At 45.2% G+C, this 21186-nt stretch overlaps 1 protein-coding gene across 1 annotated transcript in view; it reads right to left on the bottom strand.

Annotated features, from left to right (window-relative positions):
* Window positions 1–21186, bottom strand: part of ISX (intestine specific homeobox) — a 166998-nt gene that overhangs the window by 129975 nt on the left and 15837 nt on the right. The window contains 3 exon segments of the mRNA XM_055085703.1: window positions 19002–19108; window positions 19110–19298; window positions 20134–20247. Coding sequence (XP_054941678.1) covers window positions 19002–19108; window positions 19110–19298; window positions 20134–20247 — 410 coding nt within the window.

Here is a 21186-nt window from a genome sequence, read left to right as displayed (position 1 = left end):
AGCACAGGGAGATCAGCTCGGTGCTTTGTGACCGCCTAGAGGGGTGGGATAGGGAGGGTGGGAGGGAGGTGCAAGAGGGAGGAGATATGGGAACATATGTATATCTATAACTGATTCACTTTGTTGTAAAGCAGAAACTAACACACCATTGTAAAGCAATTATACTCCAATAAAGATGTTAAAAACAAAACAAAACAGAACAATAAAAACTAAAAATAGAACTACCATATGGCCTAGCAATCCCACTACTGGGCATATACCCTGAGAAAACCATAATTCAAAAAGAGTCACGTACCACAATGTTCATTGCAGCACTATTTACAATAGCCAGGACATGGAAGCAACTTAAGTGTCGATCGGCAGGTGAATGGGTAAAGAAGATGTGGCACACATATACAATGGAATATTACTCAGCCACAAAAAGAAACAAAATTGAGTTATTCGTTTTGGATGGATCTAGAGTCTGTCATACAAGTGAAGTCAAGTCAGAAAGAGAAAAACAAATACAATATGCTAACGCATATGTATGGAATCTAAAATAAAATGGTTCTGATGAACCTAGGGGTAGGACAGGAATAAAGACAGACACAGAGAATGGACTTGAGGACATGGGGAGGGGGAAGGATAAGCTGGGACGAAGTGAGAGAGTAACATTGACACATATATATACTACCAAATGTAAAATAGATAGCTCGTGGGAAGCAGCTGCATAGCACAGGGAGATCAGCTCAGTGCTTTGTGACCACCTAGAGGGGTGGGATAGGGAGGGTGGGAGGGAGACGCAAGAGGGAGGGGATATGGGGATATACATCAGCAGAAACTAACACGCCATTGTAAAGCAATTATACTCCAATAAAGATGTTAAAAAAAAAAAGTCACAAAAGGCTTTTGGGGTCTCGTCGTCAGAAGCCCCTGGCGGAGAAGGAAGGCTTCCTGTGGAGGTGGGGTTCTTAGCTTTTTGGAACCGTAGAATCTTCTGGCTGTCTGGCAAAACTCATGACCGTTTCTCTGAATAATGAATTGATGACATAAAATACAGATTTTAAAGGTAATTAATTATACTGGAATCCAGCTGTCAAAGTAGTAAAACAGTTGTGATACTGTGGCATACATGTGCTTCTTTATTAATACATTAGATATTTTGAGGTATCTGCAGGTCATAGGTACTGTGAATACACCACTGTGTAATTTTTTGTCTGCAGTCTTAATGGAAGGAAATGCTGCATCTTAGTTAGAGGTTCATGAAAATACAGATGCACACGCCCACGGATGTGGATGTATAATGAGAAAATAGTCTGAGCCAAAGGCTCAGAAAAGGTTAGTGTTTTGAATAAATTGACTGCAGGAAGGTTAAATGGAAAGATATTAAATAATACCCTTGTTTGCTTTATGAGATCTTTTTTTCTCAATCTTTTAAAAACGTTTTAACACGGTAAAATGTGTTAAATATATATTTTGTAATAAAGATACCTTTTTTTTTTTTTTTAAGCATAGGAGGGAACTTATACTTATTTTTCCCTCTGAGGTGTAAGTGTACTGTTTGGTTCTCATGAATTGGACCTATTATATCCCGGGTGGGAGAGACACCCACTCCCTCAATAAGGAAATTATCTCTTGAAGGCTAGATGCTCCTCCTCCCCCCACCCAGAGTCCACGTGGACTGGGTCTGGGGGAAACTCTTTGGAGTATGAAGCTCTACTACTTATTATGGGTGACCATAGATTTTACTTGAGCCTCATTTTTCACAAGCTATACAATGGGGATTATAATCCAAACCCCACGGGGATGTGATGCAGATTAGAGGCTAAACAAATATGAGTTCCCTTGTGGTCCTATAGTTGTGCAGTACCCTCTCCTTTAAGACTCCCCCCGACCCCCAGTTTTACCAAGGTATGATTGGCAAATAAAAATTGTATGTATTTAAGGTGTACAACGTGATGGTTTGATATACGTATACATTGTGAAGTGATTATCACAGTCAAATTAATTAACACGTCTATCACCTCACATAGTTATTTCTTTTTTCCATGTGGTGAGAACACTGAGGATCTATTCTCTTAGCAAATTTCAAGACTGCAATAGAGTATTATTAACTGTAGCTGCCAAGCTGCACATTACATCCCCAGAACTTATTCATCTTATAACTGAAAGTTTGTACCCTTTGAGCAACCTCTCCCCATTTCCCCCAGCCCCCAGCCCCCAGTAATCATGGTTCTACTCTCTGGTTCTATGAGTTCAACTTTTTAATATTTCACATGTAAGTGAGATCATACAGCATTTGTCTTTCTCTGTCTGGCTAATTTCACTTAGCATAATGTCTGCCAGATTCTTCCATGTTGTTCCAAATGGCAGGTGATCCTTTTTTATGGCTGAATAATATTCCATTATGTGTATGTACATACTGTATCTTCTTCATCCATTCATCTATAGAGGGACACATGTTGTTTCCATATCTTGGCTATTATGAGTAACACTGCAATGAACATGGAATGCAGATATCTTTTTGAGATACTGATTTCATTTCATTTGGATATATACCTGGTAGTGGGATTGTTGGATCACATGGTAGTTCTACTTTTTAGTTTTTTGAGGAACCCCTATAATGTTTTCCATAATGGCTGTACCAATTTACATTCCCACCAACAGTGCACAAGAGTTCCCTTTTCTCTACACCCTTGTCAATACTTATCTGTTGTCATTTTGACAATAGCCATGCTAACAGGTGTGAGGTGATATCTCATTCTGCTTTTGACTTGCATTTCCCTGATGATTAGTGATGTTAAGCCCCTTTTCATGTACTTGTTGGCCATTTGTATGTTGTCTTTGGAAAAATGTCTTTTGAGGTCCTTTGCCCATTTTAAAAATGGGTTATTTGGGGGTTTTTTTAATTGTTTGTTTATTTTTTTGCTATTGAGTTGTGAAAGTTCCTTGTATATTTTGAATGTTAACCATTTATTGGATATATGGTTTGCAAATATTTTCTCACATTCTGCAGGTTGCCTTTTACTTTTGTTGATGGTTTCCTTGCTGTGCAGAAGCCTTTTGGTTTGATGTAATCCCATTTGTTTAATTTTGCTTTTGTTGCCTGTGCTTTTGGTGTTACATCCGAAAAAATCACTGCCAAGATCAATGCCAGGGAGCTTTCCCCTATGTTTTCTTCTAGAAGTTTTATGGTTTCAAGTCTTATATTTGTCTTTAATCCATTTTGAGTTGATTTCTGTGAGTGGTGTAAGAGTTCAGTTTTATTCTTTTGCATTGGATAGTCAATTTTCCAAACACCATTTATTTATCCCTTCACCATTGTGTATTCTTGGCATCCTTGTCAAGGATTAGATTAGTTGACCATATATGTGTGGTTTTATTTGGGTTTTATCTGGGTACTCTATTCTATTCCATTGGTCTATGTGTCTGTTTTTATGTCAGTACTATACTGTTTTGATTACCATAGCTTTGTAATATAGTTTGCAATCTTCTTTCTCAAGATTTCTTTAGCTATCTGGGTCTTTTGTGGTTTTATAAGAATTTGGGGATTGCTTTTTCTATTTCTGTGAAATATGCTGTTGGAATTTGATAGGGATGACTGCAAGACTCTTAGTTATCCTCACGCTCTGGAGGTGGGTTGTATTTATTGGTGCCACATGACTCAACTGAATAATTCTTTTTTTTTTTTTTTTTTTTTTTTTGTGGTATGCGGGCCTCCCTCTGTTGTGGCCTCTCCCGTTGCGGAGCACAGGCTCCGGACGCGCAGGCTCAGCGGCCATGGCTCACGGGCCCAGCCGCTCCGCGGCATGTGGGATCCTCCCAGACCGGGGCGCGAACCCGGTTCCCCTGCATCGGCAGGCGGACGCGCAACCACTGCGCCACCAGGGAAGCCCTCAACTGAATAATTCTTTACTGAGAATCTATAAGGACATGTATATGCTCCAGATTGGGAGCTCCGAAAGTGGGGGTGGGGAAGCACAAAGACCATGGAAAATATTTTAGTTCCATCTCCTGGAAACTTTTAAATCAAAGCATACAGTAGCTATGATGTTCTTAGCATCTACTAGGATTGAATGTGCCAAGTGCCTCAGTTTCCCTTTGATAAAATAGGAATACTACCAGTGTCTACCTCCTAGGGATATTAGGAGGGGTCAATGAGTAATATTATAAAGTGTTTAGAATGGCACATGTTACTGATTCTGTGCTTGCTAAGTACATAGTCCCTTATCTGGGTAGCATTTTTGCAAAGTTTACAGCTTCCGGTTGTCAGATGAGCAAACTGAGGCTTGAGCCTGAAATTGTTGACATTTGTCAAGGGAGAGGGACGCTACGATCTCAATCTGATCAGTCAGGGGTGCCGTCAAAGATTCTCAGAACCAGAAGGATGCATGGGGTTGTCTAGGCCACTGATGCTAGGCTGTGCTGTACCTTTCCTCCCTCATCCACAGTGTTCTCCCAGCCCCACTCACCACACTGGCCTCCCTTTGGTTCTCTGAATACACTCAAAGTATTTCCACTGCAGAGCCCTTGGACATGTTGAACTGTATGCTTCGTTCACTGTTCCTAGAGCTTAGCTCTCAGCTCAGGTGTCTTTTTTTTTTTTTTTTTTTTTTTTTTGCGGTACGCGGCCCTCTCACTGTTGTGGCCTCTCCCGTTGCGGAGCACAGGCTCCGGACGCGCAGGCTCAGCGGCCATGGCTCACGGGCCCAGCCGCTCCGCGGCATGTGGGATCTTCCCGGACCAGGGCACGAGCCCGTGTCCCCTGCATCGGCAGGCGGACTCTCAACCACTGCGCCACCAGGGAAGCCCTAGCTCAGGTGTCTTGATCCCATGGAGGCTTTGCCTGGCCACCATAACTTCACTAGCCTCTCTCCCACTACTTGGACATCACTGTTTTAAGATCTTTATAGTTCTCTGTCATTAATACATTTATCTTTGTTTACTTGGCTCTTACCTGTTTCTCTTCCCTCCCCATCAGAATATAAGCGCACATACAGCAGGGACTTTGCTCATCACTATTTTTCTGCCTTCACTCAGTGCTTTGAACAATACAGATTCTCAAGTATTTACTAACTGACTGAGTACTACACCGCTAAGGGGCTGTTCAGCTTTGGCTCATACGCACATGTTGTCAGGGAGCTCATTCCTTCCTGAGGCCATCTGTTCCGCTGTCTGCGGCTTTGACTGTCAGAAAGTTCCTTCTTTAACTGGATCAATTCTGCCCTTTTGGTATCCACAGACTAAGTCTCTTCCTATCACCTTTGGAGGTGAGGCCAGTTGGTGATCCAATTTTTGGTTTGTCAAAAGAGTCTCTTTTTCCTTTCCTTTTCCGCTTTCACATGGCCTCTCAGGTAAGACCAAAAAAATAGAGGTTGTCCCGCATTATCTTCCAAAGGTATCCACAGATGGCTGACTGCCCACTGTTGAATGCAAATACTTGTCCTAACTAGGGGTGTGTTATAGAACAGAAAGCCACTCAGTTTAACTGCAGTCCAAGAATGAGAAGGAAACTAGGATAAAAAGATCCATATTTCTAGAGGCTTCTTGTGTTGTTATTAATAGATTTCCTGTGGGGGTGAAAAGGTTCAGTGGTCAAAGTCTGAACACACTGTATTTCACTGAGTTAAACTTTCCTGTAGATCTTAGTTTCTTTCCTATAAGTCTTGCCAGAATCTTTGAGATGCAGTGAGGCCTGTGATTTCTACGAGGGAGTCACAGTTTATGAATTTCCCAAACCCATTCACCTTAGGAATATTTTCATCCAACACCCATGAACATCTCACGAACCACAGATGTCCAGGGTTTCTGATTTGGGAAATACTTTCCTAGGTGTTTCTTCAGCTTTTCTAGCCAAGATCTCATGATTCTAGAGAGGAACCTTCTAGAGACGGAACACTTTTCTCTTACAAAATCCACAAGGATAGGCCTGCCTTGCCCACATCCGATGAAGGACCAGGCAGGCGAATGGGGCCCTAAAAATTTTCCTCTTTTCCCATCACCCTGGGAGGCCATCTTTCCTCCTTGTCCTCTGTCTTCATTCCCCACCCCCAACCAGGTTCTTAGTTTATTACCCCTTTCGAATAACATCTCAGGATTCTTGGGGAGATAAGAATCACCAGGGAATTGTTTGAGAGCTGTAAATGACTTAAATTGGTTAGGATTCTAATTATCACGAAATGGCTTCATTGCCTCCTGCTGATAACAGGGCTGTAACCTTCCTCCCCTAGGGAGTACAGGTCCCCACCCCAGGGGTCACACAGCGGTCAGGGCCCTGGCAGCTGGGGAAGAAGAGAGAGGCTTTCTTCCCCCGCTACCCCCCCGCCCCCGCTGGCTCCAGGAACGGCTAGGAGCAGCCTGGGCTGATGACAGCCCGGGTGGTGGTCCCACAGGGACCCTGTCGGCAACTCCCCTCCCTTTGTCACCCCCTCGACTTCCTGGGGACCTTGGCAGGCCCCTGCCACTCTTGCCACTTGGACTGCCCTTCTATCCTGTGTGGAATCCCGGAGCCTAGTCCCATTTATTTATTCTGTTGTACAGAGTCTACCGCGGTGGGGCTTTGTGGGGAAAAGCGTCTGTATAACTAGTCATAATGCTGGATTTATTCATTAATCTATGCATCCTTCGTCAAATATTTATGGGGCATTTACCGTATGCCAGACAGTGTACTAGAAAGGAAAACAGACTCTATGAATAGGGGGAGGAGTGTATACACACACACGTATACAGACACCCTTTATACATTCATAGTATAAAGAATAGTATATATACATATGCACATATATGTACATATATATACTGTATATGTTATAAACGTATATAACATATAAACGTATATAACATATACATTCGTTTAAAGCTTTGGCATCGGGCAAGTCTGAGTTGAAATCAGACCTTTGCTGTGTGACATTCAGTTGCATCCCCCTCTGACACTTACGTGCCTATGTCATAGGACTGGGGTGAGAATTAAAGCATTTGGCTCATGGTAGGACCCTCCATACATGGAGGCCACTATTATCACAATAAAGGTACACAGAGTTGTGGGAGTGAAAAGGAGGAATCATTATAAAAGGTAATTTATAACTTATCTTTGATATCTATCTATAGAGCTATGCATGTAACAGCCACCAGCAGATTCTGAGCAATTACTTCAAAGGAGAGATCAAGGGCAAGGCAGGCAGGGCAGCGTTTGAGTGGGGCCTTGAAGCATGAGTAGAATTCCAATAGCTGGGGAGAGGGGAGGGCATTCCTAGCCAAGGAAAATGCAGGGCAAAGGGTGTGAGATAGGAATGTACCTGCTGTGTTCCAGGAGCCTCAGAAGATTTAGTGTGGTTGGAACGAGGGGCTCACCGAGGGCTGCAGGAGAAGAGGAAGTCAGAGAGGTGAGGGAGAAGGGACCTTTGGAAAACCTAGTTCCAGTGTTCTTTGCATTGGCCTTAAACTTCTCTTCCTATAATTCCTGTATTGGTCCCTGATGCTGCCCTCTGGGGTGCTTGCACAGAGCGAGTCTTCCCTCTTTCTCCTGACGAGCGCTTCAAACCTTAGATTTCCTGGAATCCCTCACCTGTGTCCCAAACATACCCGGTGCTTTCATGCGACCCTCAGGAGACCTGGCTTTTAGAACCTGTGCTCCTGTGCCTTCCAGGTCATTTTTTTTTTCTGCTCTGCACTCCCTCTTTTAAATGAATGGCTTCTGGATTAAAATTTCTTTATTAGGAAAAATTTCTAGCATGTACAAAACTAGAGAGGATAGCTTATGAACTACCGCACGCTCATCAGTAAGTTTCCACAGCTATGATCATTTTTGCCAGACAAGGTTTCTCTGTTCTCTCCTCCTCTGTTTTGTTTGTGTGTTTGTTTGCTGAAGTAGTTTGAAGCAAATCCCAAACATTACATCTTTTCATCCATAAGATTGTAGTATGTATCACTAACAAAAAAGGGATGTTAAAAAACCTGACCATGTTATTTATTTATTTTGTTTTGCGGTACGCGGGCCTCTCACCGCCGTGGCCTCTCCCGTTGCAGAGCACAGGCTCCGGACGTGCAGGCTCAGCGGCCGTGGCTCACGGGCCCAGTCGCTCCGCGGCATGTGGGATCCTCCCGGACCGGGGCACGAACCCGCGTCCCCCGCATAGGTAGGCGGACTCCCCACCACTGCGCCACCAGGGCAGCCCTGACCATGTTATTTTGACAATCAACACAATTAACAGAAAATTTCAATATCCTCTCTTACTCATGTTCAGAGTTCCTTGATTGTATTCGAGATTTTATGATTTACAAAATCAAGATCCAGAAAAGATTCATATATTGCATTTGCTTATTATATCTCCTGTTTCTTTTACTCTTTAATAATTCCTTCCCTGTCTTTTCCATGCTACAGATTTGTTGGAGGAACACAATCATTTGTTCTGTTGACTATCCCATATTCTGAATATGACTGATTGCTTCTTCCTGGTATTTGATTCAAATTATTCTTCTATTGTCTATACTTCCTGAAATAGGTAGTTAAGTCTACAGTATAATTGGAGTCAACTTCTTTTTTTTTTTTCTTTTTTAGGGGAGAACAGTTCACAGATGGTGGTGTGTGCTCCCCACTACCTAATGTTTAGGAGTCACACAGTGGAGTGTTGTTCCACTGTTAAATGAGGCGGAAACTGATGGGGGTTTAGATGTTGTCAGTCTGATCTCTCTCTAGGTCATGTCTTCTGAACATCTCTTCTGTCTACCCTTCTCTCTTAAAAAGAGGCACCAAGAAAGGAATGCATCACTCCAGCTGTTGCTGGATTATAGAAAAGAAGTATCACCCACACCCCTCATTCTGTACCTCATATTTCTGTTCATGCAGCCAAAGGCTCCCTTAACTCATTCTGGGGCTGCAGCACACTGCTGACTTCCACTAAGCTCACTTAAAAAATCTATTTATTTATTTACTGTTGGCTGCGTTGGGTCTTCGTTGCTGATCACGGGCTTTCTCTAGCTGTGGCGAGCGGGGGGTACTCTTAGTGGCAGTGTTCAGGCTTCTCATGGTGGTGGCTTCTCTTGTTGCAGAACATGGGCTCTAGGCGCGTGGGCTTCAGTAGTTGTGGCACACGGGCTCAATAGTTGTGGCTCGCGGGCTCTAGAGCACAGGCTCAGTAGTTGTGGCGCACGGGCTTAGTTGCTCCGCGGCATGTGGGATCGTCCCGGACCAGGGCTCGAACCCGTGTCCCCTGCATTGGTAGGCGGATTCTTAATCACTGTGCCACCAGGGAAGCCCTAAGCTCACTTTGAATAAATCCCCTAAGCCTCTTTTTCATGGGTTACTGATAAGCCACCTCTCTTTCTTCAGGAACTTTCCCATTTGGTTTTTTGGTCTGAAGTAAACCTTGTATTTATACAAATAAACCTTATATATCTTATACATATATAACATTTATATATGTATTATATTATTCAAAGTGAAGTTTTGTTTTGTCTCAGCCAACTCTTCAAGGTTCGTTTCCTTTGTGATTTTGTCATTATAGGAAGGCTGATAGGAGAAGGGACTGCTGAGAGCCTTGATTTTAGCTCCTGCACTTTCTAGATGAAGAAAATGAAGTATAGAGAAATTCCCTTTCTTGAATTAAGTTGCTCAGGGTCACGCACCATGGGGCAGACAGTTATGCTGGTGACCCCCGCTGAACCACACTTCTGGGTGGTCACTCGATTATGTAGCCTCCGCCCACATGGGGGAGTGGTCATGTGACTCTCTTTGGCCAATGAGACATTAGCGAACACTGTTAGCAGAGGCTCCGTGAGCACTTAGGTACTGGTGCTTGTCTTCTTGGAAGGCTCACTCTGGCGACGCCAATGGGGAGGGACCTCCAGTGGCTGAGAGCACAGGGTGATGGGGCTAGAGAGAGACACCCAGGTAGCTGTCCACAACCTGCTGCTCCATGAAGAAGGACAGCAGAGGGTCGATCTTCTCTGGAGCATCTGAAAGCTTCAAATATCTAATGATATAAGTATAAAGTCAAGGCTTCAACCTCGACTTCAAGCAGATGAACCAACAGAGATCAAGACATGCTCTTGAGGGCCTGGAAGTGAGGACTAGAGACCCCAGATGCAGTAGCATGGTTTGAGCATGGCATGGGACACACAGGGTGCTCAAAACCACAACCAGATCCATTCCTTGGTCACAGTGCTTTGAGGATCTTCACGAGGGCTTTAGTATAAATAGCTGGGCATTGCTGTTAGGAAACAGAGCCTGCCCTTGATAGTTGGCTGAGTTGAAGTCTACAGAGAAAGCTCCATTGAGTTCTCCTTCCAGGTTGCTTGTGGGTTCAGCCATCTGCAGCCCATCCTTTTGTTGTCTTTATGCAATAATGCTGGGATTGCAGAATCCATTCAGGTACTGTCTGAACAGGTACCTGGATTGGATAGGTGACTCCTATCTAATTACACCAAGGAAGATTTTGGAATCTAGCTTGGTGTAGAAGAAAAACGCAGCCCCAGACATCCTTATTCCTGTGTTTGTGTGCCCTTCCTTAGATTCAGAGGCAGATTCATATTTTATGGAGCCTAAGTTTTGTGCAATTCAGGGGACCTTTTCAAAGCAAGAGAATGCAATATTACGAGTATCAAATTCAGTCCAAGATCTTGGAAGGGACCCGTACAAAGGAGGAACCTTGAAAATGAAGTTTCATAGCTTTTCAGTAAATCCATCTCTGCTCCCATTTATGTAACCATTCCTTCAGCCAGAGTGTTCTTTCTCCTACTTCTTTACCTCTCAACTCCTACTAATACTTGAAGTATAAGTAAAATGTTCCCTTCTCTGGAAGTCTTCTCTGGTTTCCCTAAGCAGATTGAATCACCTCAATGCAGTGCTCCCGCACTGCTCCATTTAACTCATATCCCCCCAGATCCCAATGTTCTGTCTAACCTAAGTGTCTGTCCTCTCCTGCCAGATCCACTCTTGAGGCCAGGGACAGTGTCTTCTTGTTTTTGTTTCTCTAGGACCCAGAAGAGGACTCTGTAAGTGTTTATGGGATGACTGAGCCCTTGTCGAATCCTGGAGACTACCCGTTCCTTTGTAAGACTCAAGGTCAACTACTGGCTTGATAAAGCTGGAACACGCCCAGCATGGAGGAGAACAGTGAAGATAAACTGTGATCACACACACACACACACACACACACACACACACACACCATGACATGCACAGGCACACCCATAGATTCACAGCTTCCCAAGATGCTAGCAAAGGGCAGGGCTCTGTTGTAAGAAGTGGAAAAGTCCTTTCTTGTGATGCAGCGAGTTCCTTCTGGTCACCCACTGCGTTTAACTCCAGATCAAGGAACCAAACAATTAGCTGGAGTGACTCAGCCCTGAGGGGGTCCAATTTTTTTAGACCCCAGAGAAAGATTAGTAATAGCTTCCATTTGGAACCTTTCTTTGCAGAGCCTGAGGCTCATGGCAAACACTTTAATTAACCCTGATCTTTCATTAACACTGAACCTTTGTGGGGGTAGGGGAAGGGGTCAGTGCTTATTCGAGCCAATTTCCGGCTAGATCCCCGGGGACCAGCGAGGAAGTGAGTCAATGTCTCCTGGGAACTCAGGTGACGAGTTGGGCTCAGACCCTGGCTTTCTGAGGAACAAAGACCATCAGAACTGGAAGAGGCCCCAGGAGCCATCTTGACCAATGTTATTTTAGAGTTGAGGAAGCTGAGCTGTCGAGCCGGGGAGCAAATTGGCCACTGCTGTGCATGATGGGTACGGGACCAGAGCTCAGGCTTCCTGAATTCCAAGTCAGAAGTTTGTTTTGTACCATGAAAGTCTGAATAAAAAGCACCTAGAGACCCGCTGTGGAAGATGTTAAGCCTAACCAGTGCCCTGGGAGGGGAGAAGGAGGGAGAGGCAGATGACCTGCCACTTACTGTCTCCATCTTTGGGGGCTTGTTATCTTTTAACTAAATGATTCTCCTCCTTTGTGTACAAGAAAAAGAATTTGTTTATTTGGTTGCTCTTGACTCCCAGCCTGGTTTTTAGAGAAATCATGGCAAAGGAGATAGGGCCATAGTTCTGGATTCAGAAGGCCTGAGTTCAAGACCCAGCTCTGTGCTTTCTGACCTTGTCACCCTGGCAAGTCACTGCCTGTGTGGTAGCCACAGTTGTTTTGAATTATCAGACACCCATTTCCAACCTTCTCCTCCACTGCCAGCCTCCATCAAACAAACATGCTTGGAGAATCTAAATATTTGTTCTCTCAACTTCCCTTGCATCTCGGTGTGGCTTTTTACAAAGTTTTGGCTACACAGTCTTAAGTGGAAGTCTGCTGGGGGGTTTCTGGGAGGGCTTTTTTTTTAATCTATTTTTTTTTATTGAAGTATAGTTGATTTACAGTGTTGTGTTAGTTTCTGCTGTACAGCAAAGTGACTCAGGTATACACATATATACATTCTTTTTAATATTTTTTGCATTATGGTTTATCCCAGGATATTGAATATAGTTCCTTGTGCTCTACAGTAGGACCTTGTTGTTTATCCATTCTATATATACTAGTTTGCACCTACTAACTCCAAACTCCCAGTCCATCCCTCCCCCACCTCCCCTCCCCCTTGGCAACCACAAGTTTGTTCTCTGTGTCTGTGAGTCTATTTGTTTTTCCTGATAGAAGAGACAGACATCACTGACACTGGTTCCTTTGCTTCTTCCTAACTTGAGTGCAGATGTGATGGCTGGAACTGACGCAGACACTATGTGTCCATGGGAGAAAGGTCAAGTGAATCGTACACATGCTGGCCATACCTCCAGGTTTCTTGTTAGATGAGAAATCCAAATTCACATTGGTATAAGCTACTGTTGGTTTCTTGTAGCTGAAAGCATTCTTATGTGGTATAAAATAGATAAAATGTTGGGCTATCTCTAGTGAATGACTATTATTTGTCAACCCAGAATCCATTTCCCTTTCTTCTGGTAGCAGCATCCCAGTTTTCCCAGGGGATGCCCTGTTCCTCTACTGTCAATCCACATGGTTGGGGTGGAGCTGACTTTACCTCTGGCTGTACCCTAGGGTCCCTCAGAACATTCCACACCCTCCCCTCAACCTTAGGGATAGACAGATTGAGGGAAGCTTTGTGCCTTGGGTGTGGCTAGTGGCACCCAATCCCAGGACCTTTGTGATAATCCTAGGAAAGGGAGACTCTTTCCCTCAGACTTGAGAGTCTGGCTGACGCAGAGGAAAGCAGAGTGGAGAGATGGGAATGAGGTGGCCACATAACTGAATTTTAGATCCAGCCCCACTCATACTCTTCAGTTACTTGAGCTGACTCTCTTCCATTTCAGGAGTCCAGACTTAGTGACGAGGTGGGGCCACTTAGCTTTAAACAATAGTTGTCACCAGAGCAGGGGCTCAAATCCTTATCGAAAGTGAATCCATGTTTTGCCGAATTCTGCAGATGATCTGCTTACGAGCCAGAACCCAGTCCCTGGGCTCCTCTTCCTTATTTCCCCTGTAACATCTTGCTCAGAAATTTACTGGAGGATTTCTCTCGAGCCATCGCCGCTGTTCCTATGAGGATCTGCTCTCTTATTAGACCACCAGGCAGCAAATCAGCTTCTTGGTCTAATTGCCATAAAAGGTCTTTTCCAACTGACCATCTTCTGCATTTATTTCCCTGAGATTACATTAAAAATCCATCCTACAGCCAAGAGCTCGTGGCCCGGCACCTTTTCTTCTCAGATTCCGAGCCTGCCTGCTCAGTGTGTTGTTTTTTTCTGTGAATGAACTTGATCTCCGTTGGTTTTTGTCCCAGAGCTCCTGGTCCACTTCTCCTTGTGCCCTGAGTCTGCCCTCCCCGCCTCCAGAGGATGCTTTCCAGACCTCCATCCCCTCCTATGATTCTCCGCAGTGGCTCATTGGGTGACCCCCTGGCCCCACATGGGACCCCTCCAGCACCAGAAGAGGAAGAAAAGCATTTTCTTTGATAGCAAAAGGGCGTATTGTAAAGCACAAGAGAAGTGAGAAAAGGCATCCATTGTCCTGTTATTTGTTAACATTTAATTTCTAAAATTATATACTTAGGGCAAAAAATTCAAACACTGCCAGGCATCAGGGAAAACAAATATTCCTCTCTCCATTATGTGAGACCATCAGCCCACTCTCTGGAAGCAATTGCTGTCATGGTTTTTTTGTATTTGTCTAGGAACTTTCTAGATATATAGATGTGAGTACGCACACACACATAACAAATATTGAGTGTCTACTATGTGCCAGGCCCTGTTTTGTTCACTGTTTTGGGAATACAGCAGTGTACAAATCAGATAATATCCTTGACCTCATGGAACTTTCATTCTACTGTTGGGAGAGAGGCAATAAATAAATAAATGCATAATATGTCAGGTATTGATAAGCACTGTAAAAATTAAAAAATGGGGTAAGGGGTAGGGAATGACAAGGTGTGTATGTGCGTGCTCTCTTAGATAGGATGGCCTGAGGGGGGCTGTCTGAGTACTATTTGAGTGAGGGAGTGAGCCAGGCAAATAGCTAGAAAAGGATATTTCAGGCAGTGACAGGAGGTGCAAAAGCCCTGGGGTAGGGTTATATTCAGCACTGTGGAGCAGCAGCTGGTAGGAGGCCAGCAGGGCCGGAGCAGGGAGCCCTGGGGAAAATGATGGGAGCCACGGAAACTTCCGTGTTGGCCACGGGAAGGGCTTTTTGACTATATTCCACGTGAGGCAGGGAAGAACTTGAGGGTTTGAGTCATGATCTGACTCACATTCTCCCAGCATCCCTCTGGCTGCGGAGTGAAGAATAGAGCCCCGGTGGGGCGAGGTGACCACAAGGAGACGGTGGGGAGATGCTCGTGGCTGGCATCAAGGAGATGGAGTTGGATGCTGGGTTTGCTGCTTGATTAGAAGAGATAGTCATCAGACGAATATATGATATCACTTATATGTGGAATCTAAAAAAATGATACCAATGAACTTATTTACAAAACAAAAATAGACTCACAGATGTGGAAAACAACCTTATGGCTACCAAAGGGGAAAGGGAGGGGGAGGGATAAATTGGGAGTTTGGGATTAACATATACACAATACTATATATAAAATAGATAAACAACAAGGACCTACTGTTTAGCACAGGGAACTATATTCATAATAACCTATAATGGAAAAGAATGGGAAAAAGAATATATTTATAACTGAATTACTTTACTATATACCTGAAACTAACACAACTTTGTAAATCAACTATACTTCAGTTAAAAATATATATTTATAAAGAAAAGATAGTCATCAAAATTGCTGTAAAGTTCTGAACCTGAGAAACTGGAAGAAAGGCGTTGCCATGTGCTGAGGAGAAAGGCTGAGAAAGAAGCAGGTCTGGGGTGGGGAGTGAATAGAGTTTGTTTTTAGACGTGTTAAGTTTGAGCGTGATGTCAGGTGGCCGCGGCCTGCAGCAGCTTGAAGCAGGGTTTCGGTCCCAGCCAGAGATTGAGGTCGGGTTGCAGCGGTGAGAGCGCCAAATGCTAGCCACTCGATCAGTGGCCAGTGACAAGGCCCTGGCCCTTCGGCTTTGCAGAAAAGAATTCCCACAAAGATGGAAAGTAGTGAAACAAGTAAAGTGTTTATTAGAAGAAAACAGAGTACAGTACGTGGGGACAGACACACGGGTGGGCTCAGAGAGGGAGAGAGTCGTGCTCTCGTGGTAGTTTAAATCACATATTGGGGCATTTCTTCTGGGTTTTCTTTGGCCAATCATTTCGATTTGCCTGGTTCAGAGTCCGTATTTGGTACATCTCCGGATCCTCCCGTGTGTGTGCGCGCGTGTCTCTTAGCCAAGATGGATTCTACTGAAGAGGCCTATGGGTAGTTAGCATCCCTTACTATGGGGTGGCGCCCCCTCCCTTTTGACCTCCAAGGAGCTTTTCTGTGCATGTGTAGTCAGGGAGGTCTCCTGACCTTGAGAATGAGGCATATGTGGTCTCTTATCTTCTATCTGGGCAGGGCCCAGCCTCCTCCCTCGATTGTCCGGCTGTTTTCGTCTTGGAGTACGGTCCACAGAGAACGAACTCCACCTGTTTGCCCCGGGGGCCCACCTATCTCCTGCCTCAAGATGACATTAGACAGTCAAGTGGGGGTGTCAGGAGCATTCAAGGAAGAAGTCTAGATGAGAAATTCATTTGGGTGTAGTTATGGTGGATGGAAAGCACGGCATGCACCTTGTAGCTCTTCCTGTCAAGAGGAGGACTGCTTTCCCACCCCTTGAATCTGGGCTGGCCTTATGACTTGCTTTCACCAAGGGATGCAGTGGAAGTGAGAAGTGAATTCTCAGGCCAAGCCTCAAGAGCCCTTGTACCTTCTGCCTGTGTGCTCTTGGAATCCTGTGACCGCACTACGAGGAAGCCTACTGAGGCCCAGTCACCCTGTGGCCTCAGCTAACAGCCTGCCAAACCCAGGCCTGTCTGTGAGTAAGGCCACCTGAGATTCCCCCGGTGGCCACTGACCGACTAGCTGACCGCAGACACATGAGCAAGCCCGGCCGAGATCAGCGAAGTCAGCACCGACTAGACCAGGAGCCCGGGCAAGCCTGAGCCAAAGAAATCATTATTTCAAGCAACTAAGTTTTGGTGGGATTTATTATGGTGCAGAAACCGTCACATTTTGATGATGTGTTTAAATAGCAGGACATCTGATCTTTTCTTACTCAAATGAGACCATGATATTGTTCTGAAACATGCCTTTTCCATTCAGTGATGTGTCTTAATGACAGTTTCCCATGAAGTATATTTCAGTCTCTCTCATTATTTTTAACAGCTGGATGAATATGCTATAATCAGTCGTCTCAACCAGTGTCTTATTTTGGTGGTTTCCAGGGTTTGCTGTCACAAAGCCTTGGTGAACATTCTTATAGACAGTATTTATATCCATGTGGATTTATCAGATAAGTTCTTGCAAAAACAATTACTGAGTCAAAGAGATGTGCATTTAGAATATGAGTAGTTGTGAAGTTATCGTCCAAAATAATTTATTAATTTATACTTCCTTCTATATGAGAGTGACTTTCATCAAGCCCTTACCAACACTTTGAAATATTTGCCAGCCTGAAAGGTAAAAAAAAAAAGTATTGCATTACTGTTTTACTTACATTTTAAAATGATGGATGAGGTTGAGACTATTTTTGTATGTTTAGTATCTATTTATATGTTTTTCCTGCGAATCTCTTATTTCTGCTCTTTGCCCATTTTGTGTCTTGTTTAGCCTTTAAAAAAACTGAACCATCAAAGGTCAATGAATATTAAAGAAATGTTACTGTATTTCTAAACACTTTCTAGATGTAGACTTTTAAACTTGAGTTCTAGAGGAGTTTGAAAGGCAATAAATAATCATTTCCTAACATCATGGTGTTTTACAAGTACAAAACACTTGTCTATATCATCTCATATAATCTCATAGCTAACTTCTGAGGCAGGTCCTGGTATCCCCAGAGAGATTAAGTAACTTTTAGGTCAGGAAAAATTGTGAAAGACTTTGAAATAAGCATAAAAAGACTGTTCTGTCTAGCGCACTCTTCCAGAATTTCTTCCCCTTACATTGTCTGTGAGCTATTTTTCCACTCTGTATAATTGTTGGAAACTGGTACTAATGCAGATGATACTTGTCTATAGAAATGCAAATGAATTGTGCCTGGTGGAGATGCCATTGATTACTTCCCTATGGCCATTGACCCTTTTTGTCTCTGTAATTCATTTCAGCATTCCTGATTGCCTCTGCTTGTGTCTGTTCTTTGAATTCTACTTTGAACTGTTACGATGTCTTACTGGTTCCCCCATTAATTAGTGAGTTAGATAAAACGTTGGCACGTGTTCATTTTATATTTATATGATCGTACTGAAACCTGGGGGGAGGGGGGCAGGGCACAACCTTTAAAAGAATGAGATAGCCGTTGAGGATACGACATAAACTGGTTAGAACCAATTAGGTCCAAAGTAGTGGAAGACTTCCAGTAGACCTTGAGCCTCATTATACTCTCATTGTAATACATTAGCATATGCTAAACGAGACTCCCACCAGCGCCATTACATAGAAGGCCCAAAAGTGGGCAGTGGCCCAATTCCTGGAAATCCCCACCCCTTCTCCAAAGTAGTTGGAATAATCCTTCCACTCATTAGCCTATGAAATAACCCAGCCCATAAAAGTTAACCACCCCAAGTTTCTCTCTCCCTCCCTCTTTCTTAGGTTTTTCAGCACAGAGTGAGGCTGGCCTTCTAACTAGGCCCCTTGCACAAATCCTGGGAAGTTAAACTCTGAAAAGAGCTTACTCTCTTACCCTTCATTCAAACCAGAAATGACAACATCCCTCCCCAAGCCAGCAGAATAACCAAAGACACTAAATTCTGTTTAAATTTTAAAAAAAATGTTTCTATATTTCCTGCCCTCTTTAGGACATTCATATCAAAGCCAAACGGAATGTGTTAGACATGGGCCTCTTGCAAGGTCATTGAGCGAATGTTCTGTTTGCAGGGGGAGGTCAGTACCATTCCTTCCACCAACCTGGACTGAGCTTCAGGGCACAGAGCCTCAGCTGTTCATGTCAATATCCAATTCCATTTATGAAGCGCTCAGTAGGTGAGCGCTTATGAATGAATGAACAAACCTCTCCTTAGTCTCCTCTGTGCCTCTGTTCTCACCATAGTTCATCTCACCAAAGTAAGGGCCAGAAGGACCCTCAGAAGTCACCTTGTCCAACTGCCTGTGTTACAAATGAGGCCCAGAGGGGGTGAGTGACTGGCTGGAGATCACACAGCAAATTAGAGGAAGCACAGGTGCAAGAGGACGACCTCTTCCTTCCGGGGAGATCATCCTGAGACCTCACACAGTGTCTGTAAGCAGGAGGGTGACACCGGCCAGGAGAGATGAGAGCTTCCTTTATTGGTCACCTTGCTGCTGAGTCTGATGCAACCTTCCAAGGGACAAGCTCAGGGTGGCTTCCTGGGCTGTGGGTTGTCTTTGGATCGTGAGATTGATTCCCCCAGAGACCTGGGTACCTTCCCGCCACCTGCCTTCACCTGGAGAAGAGAGCAGCTCCACTAAGGAGAGGATGTCTGGTCCCTGTGTGGAAGTGGCACAGATGTTGCCCCATTTGGGGTGCGGAGGTGCAAAAAAAGCAAAGTGCAGGGATGCAGGTCTGCTGGATGATGAGAGGGTCTGGGAGAGGCTGTGTCTCCCATGGGTGGCATGGGAGGAGGGCGATCCGGGTGGGGAGCCAGACAGAGGCCAGCTGACCTTGAGCCGGTGGATAGTAACCTGTGGGAGGAGCCAGCCTGGGCCCTGCAGGGGGCTGCAGCATGGGGCCCTGTCACAAGGAGAGGCCAGGAGAGAGAAGTGAGCCCTGAGCTTTACCCTGGGCTGTCCCTCGGCTTCCCAACCTTTCCCTGTTACTCTCGGGAAGCTCGGAGTGGGTATGGGGGACCAACCTGGGGAGAAGTGTATGCCCAGGGGGGCCAGGAAACCTCGTCCCCATCCCGGCATTTACAGCAACTGTTTGTTGTGGAAAAGTCACTTTGCTTCTCAGAGTCGAGTTTCTGCATTAGCCAAAAATGGATAAATTAAAAATCTTACCTCATAGGGTCGCTCATGGCTTTGTACAAACCGTTACCCATAGGAGTGTCTATTCTGTGTACTGCTGCGCCCTTCTGTTTGGCATCGGGTACACATTCCAAATCTGTGTTGACTCAGTGGACGGCTAAGCCTTAGGGAGCATTTCCTAGGTGATGAGCGGTCGTTTCATCCTCATCAACTCTTTGACTGTCCTCTGAGGGGCACAGTGACCCTTCCAGGCCACACTGCTGCTAAGCGCAGAGCTGGGATTCGAACCGGGGTAGCCTGACTCCCCAGCTAGTGGGCTCGACCTCCACGCACCGCCCTTTACTCTGTGATCCTGCTCCACAAACTGGGAAGTTTTGCATAAGTAATACACGTGGGTCCCCGGAGGAGGGAGAGGAGTGTGATTGTCACCCAGTGGAGGAGGACACGGGGACAGAGGCAGTGACTTCCGGAGCATCCGTGTCTACTGTCTTTCTAAAAGAATTGCCTTTGCACTTTTTACTGTAGACAGAGCTCCGGAGGTCCCCAGCCACACCCCCTCTCCCGCCCGCGACCGCCCCCCGCCCTCCGCCTCAGCCACTCACGACCACGTCCGGGTTTGTGGGCGGGGCCAAGTCGGCCTCGCTCGGCTGCGGCGAAGCCTCAAGGCTGCTGGTCTTCTGCTTCCGCCACTTGGCTCGCTGATTCTGGAACCAGATCTGAGATGAAGGCGAGAGAGAATGGAGATAAGCAAAAGGGATTTTCTCCATCTAGTTCCTCCCCACAAAATGCATAATGACGGCGCCTTCCAAGGGACCGACCCTTTACAGTTTAGGAAGCTCCATGGCATCCAGGATTTCTTTGGATCTGATCTGCCTTGGGAGAGGGGACCCAGGAGCACAACCTTCAATACCTGCAGGGGTGTGGGCTCATGGGAGGGGGTGAAGCAGCTGGGTGCCATGTAACTGGGAGTGGTGGGGTCTGCGGTGAACAGTGGCTAAAGGGGGCAGCTTCTCAGCTTTAGCCAACAGTTACCATGTGGAAATGTGAGGCCAGCGTTGCAACCTCATCCAGCTTCTAAGGCAGAAATCTTGATTTTTATGTGAAAGTGCTGAGATTTAAGATACCGTGCAGTTCAAATAAAACCCATCTGGGTTCTTTCCTGCTGGTGGGCCACTGGTTTGCAACCCCTTTGGTCCCCGTGGCATCTATACGTTGGTTGAATGTCGGCGGTTTCCTGTGTTCACAAGTGCCCTGATTGTCCATGACATGCTGCCATCTGCACTTGGTCATTCTGCCGAGGCAGATGCTGAATTCTGGGCTTTACACTAGATGCAGATGCTACCCACCTAGCTGGTGACTGATTTCAGATAGGAAGAAAAAGGGGAGAAGTCCAGACAGGGGCGGTCGTTCACCAGAAGAAAAGTAGGTTCCAGTGAAATGAAGGGTGGAATGTTGACATGGACCCTGGAGCAGATTTTGAATTCGAATGAGTCCATCATATATTTTTTTAATTTTTTAATTTTAATTTTTTTTCTTTGCGGTACGTGGGCCTCTCACTGTTGTGGCCTCTCCCGTTGCGGAGCACAGGCTCCGGACGCGCAGGCTCAGCGGCCATGGCTCACGGGCCCAGCCGCTCCGCGGCATGTGGGATCTTC

Source organism: Physeter macrocephalus, chromosome 6 (assembly GCF_002837175.3).
Source record: "Physeter macrocephalus isolate SW-GA chromosome 6, ASM283717v5, whole genome shotgun sequence".
Lineage (NCBI taxonomy): Eukaryota > Metazoa > Chordata > Mammalia > Artiodactyla > Physeteridae > Physeter > Physeter macrocephalus.
This window is presented reverse-complemented; position numbering and strand designations above follow the sequence as displayed.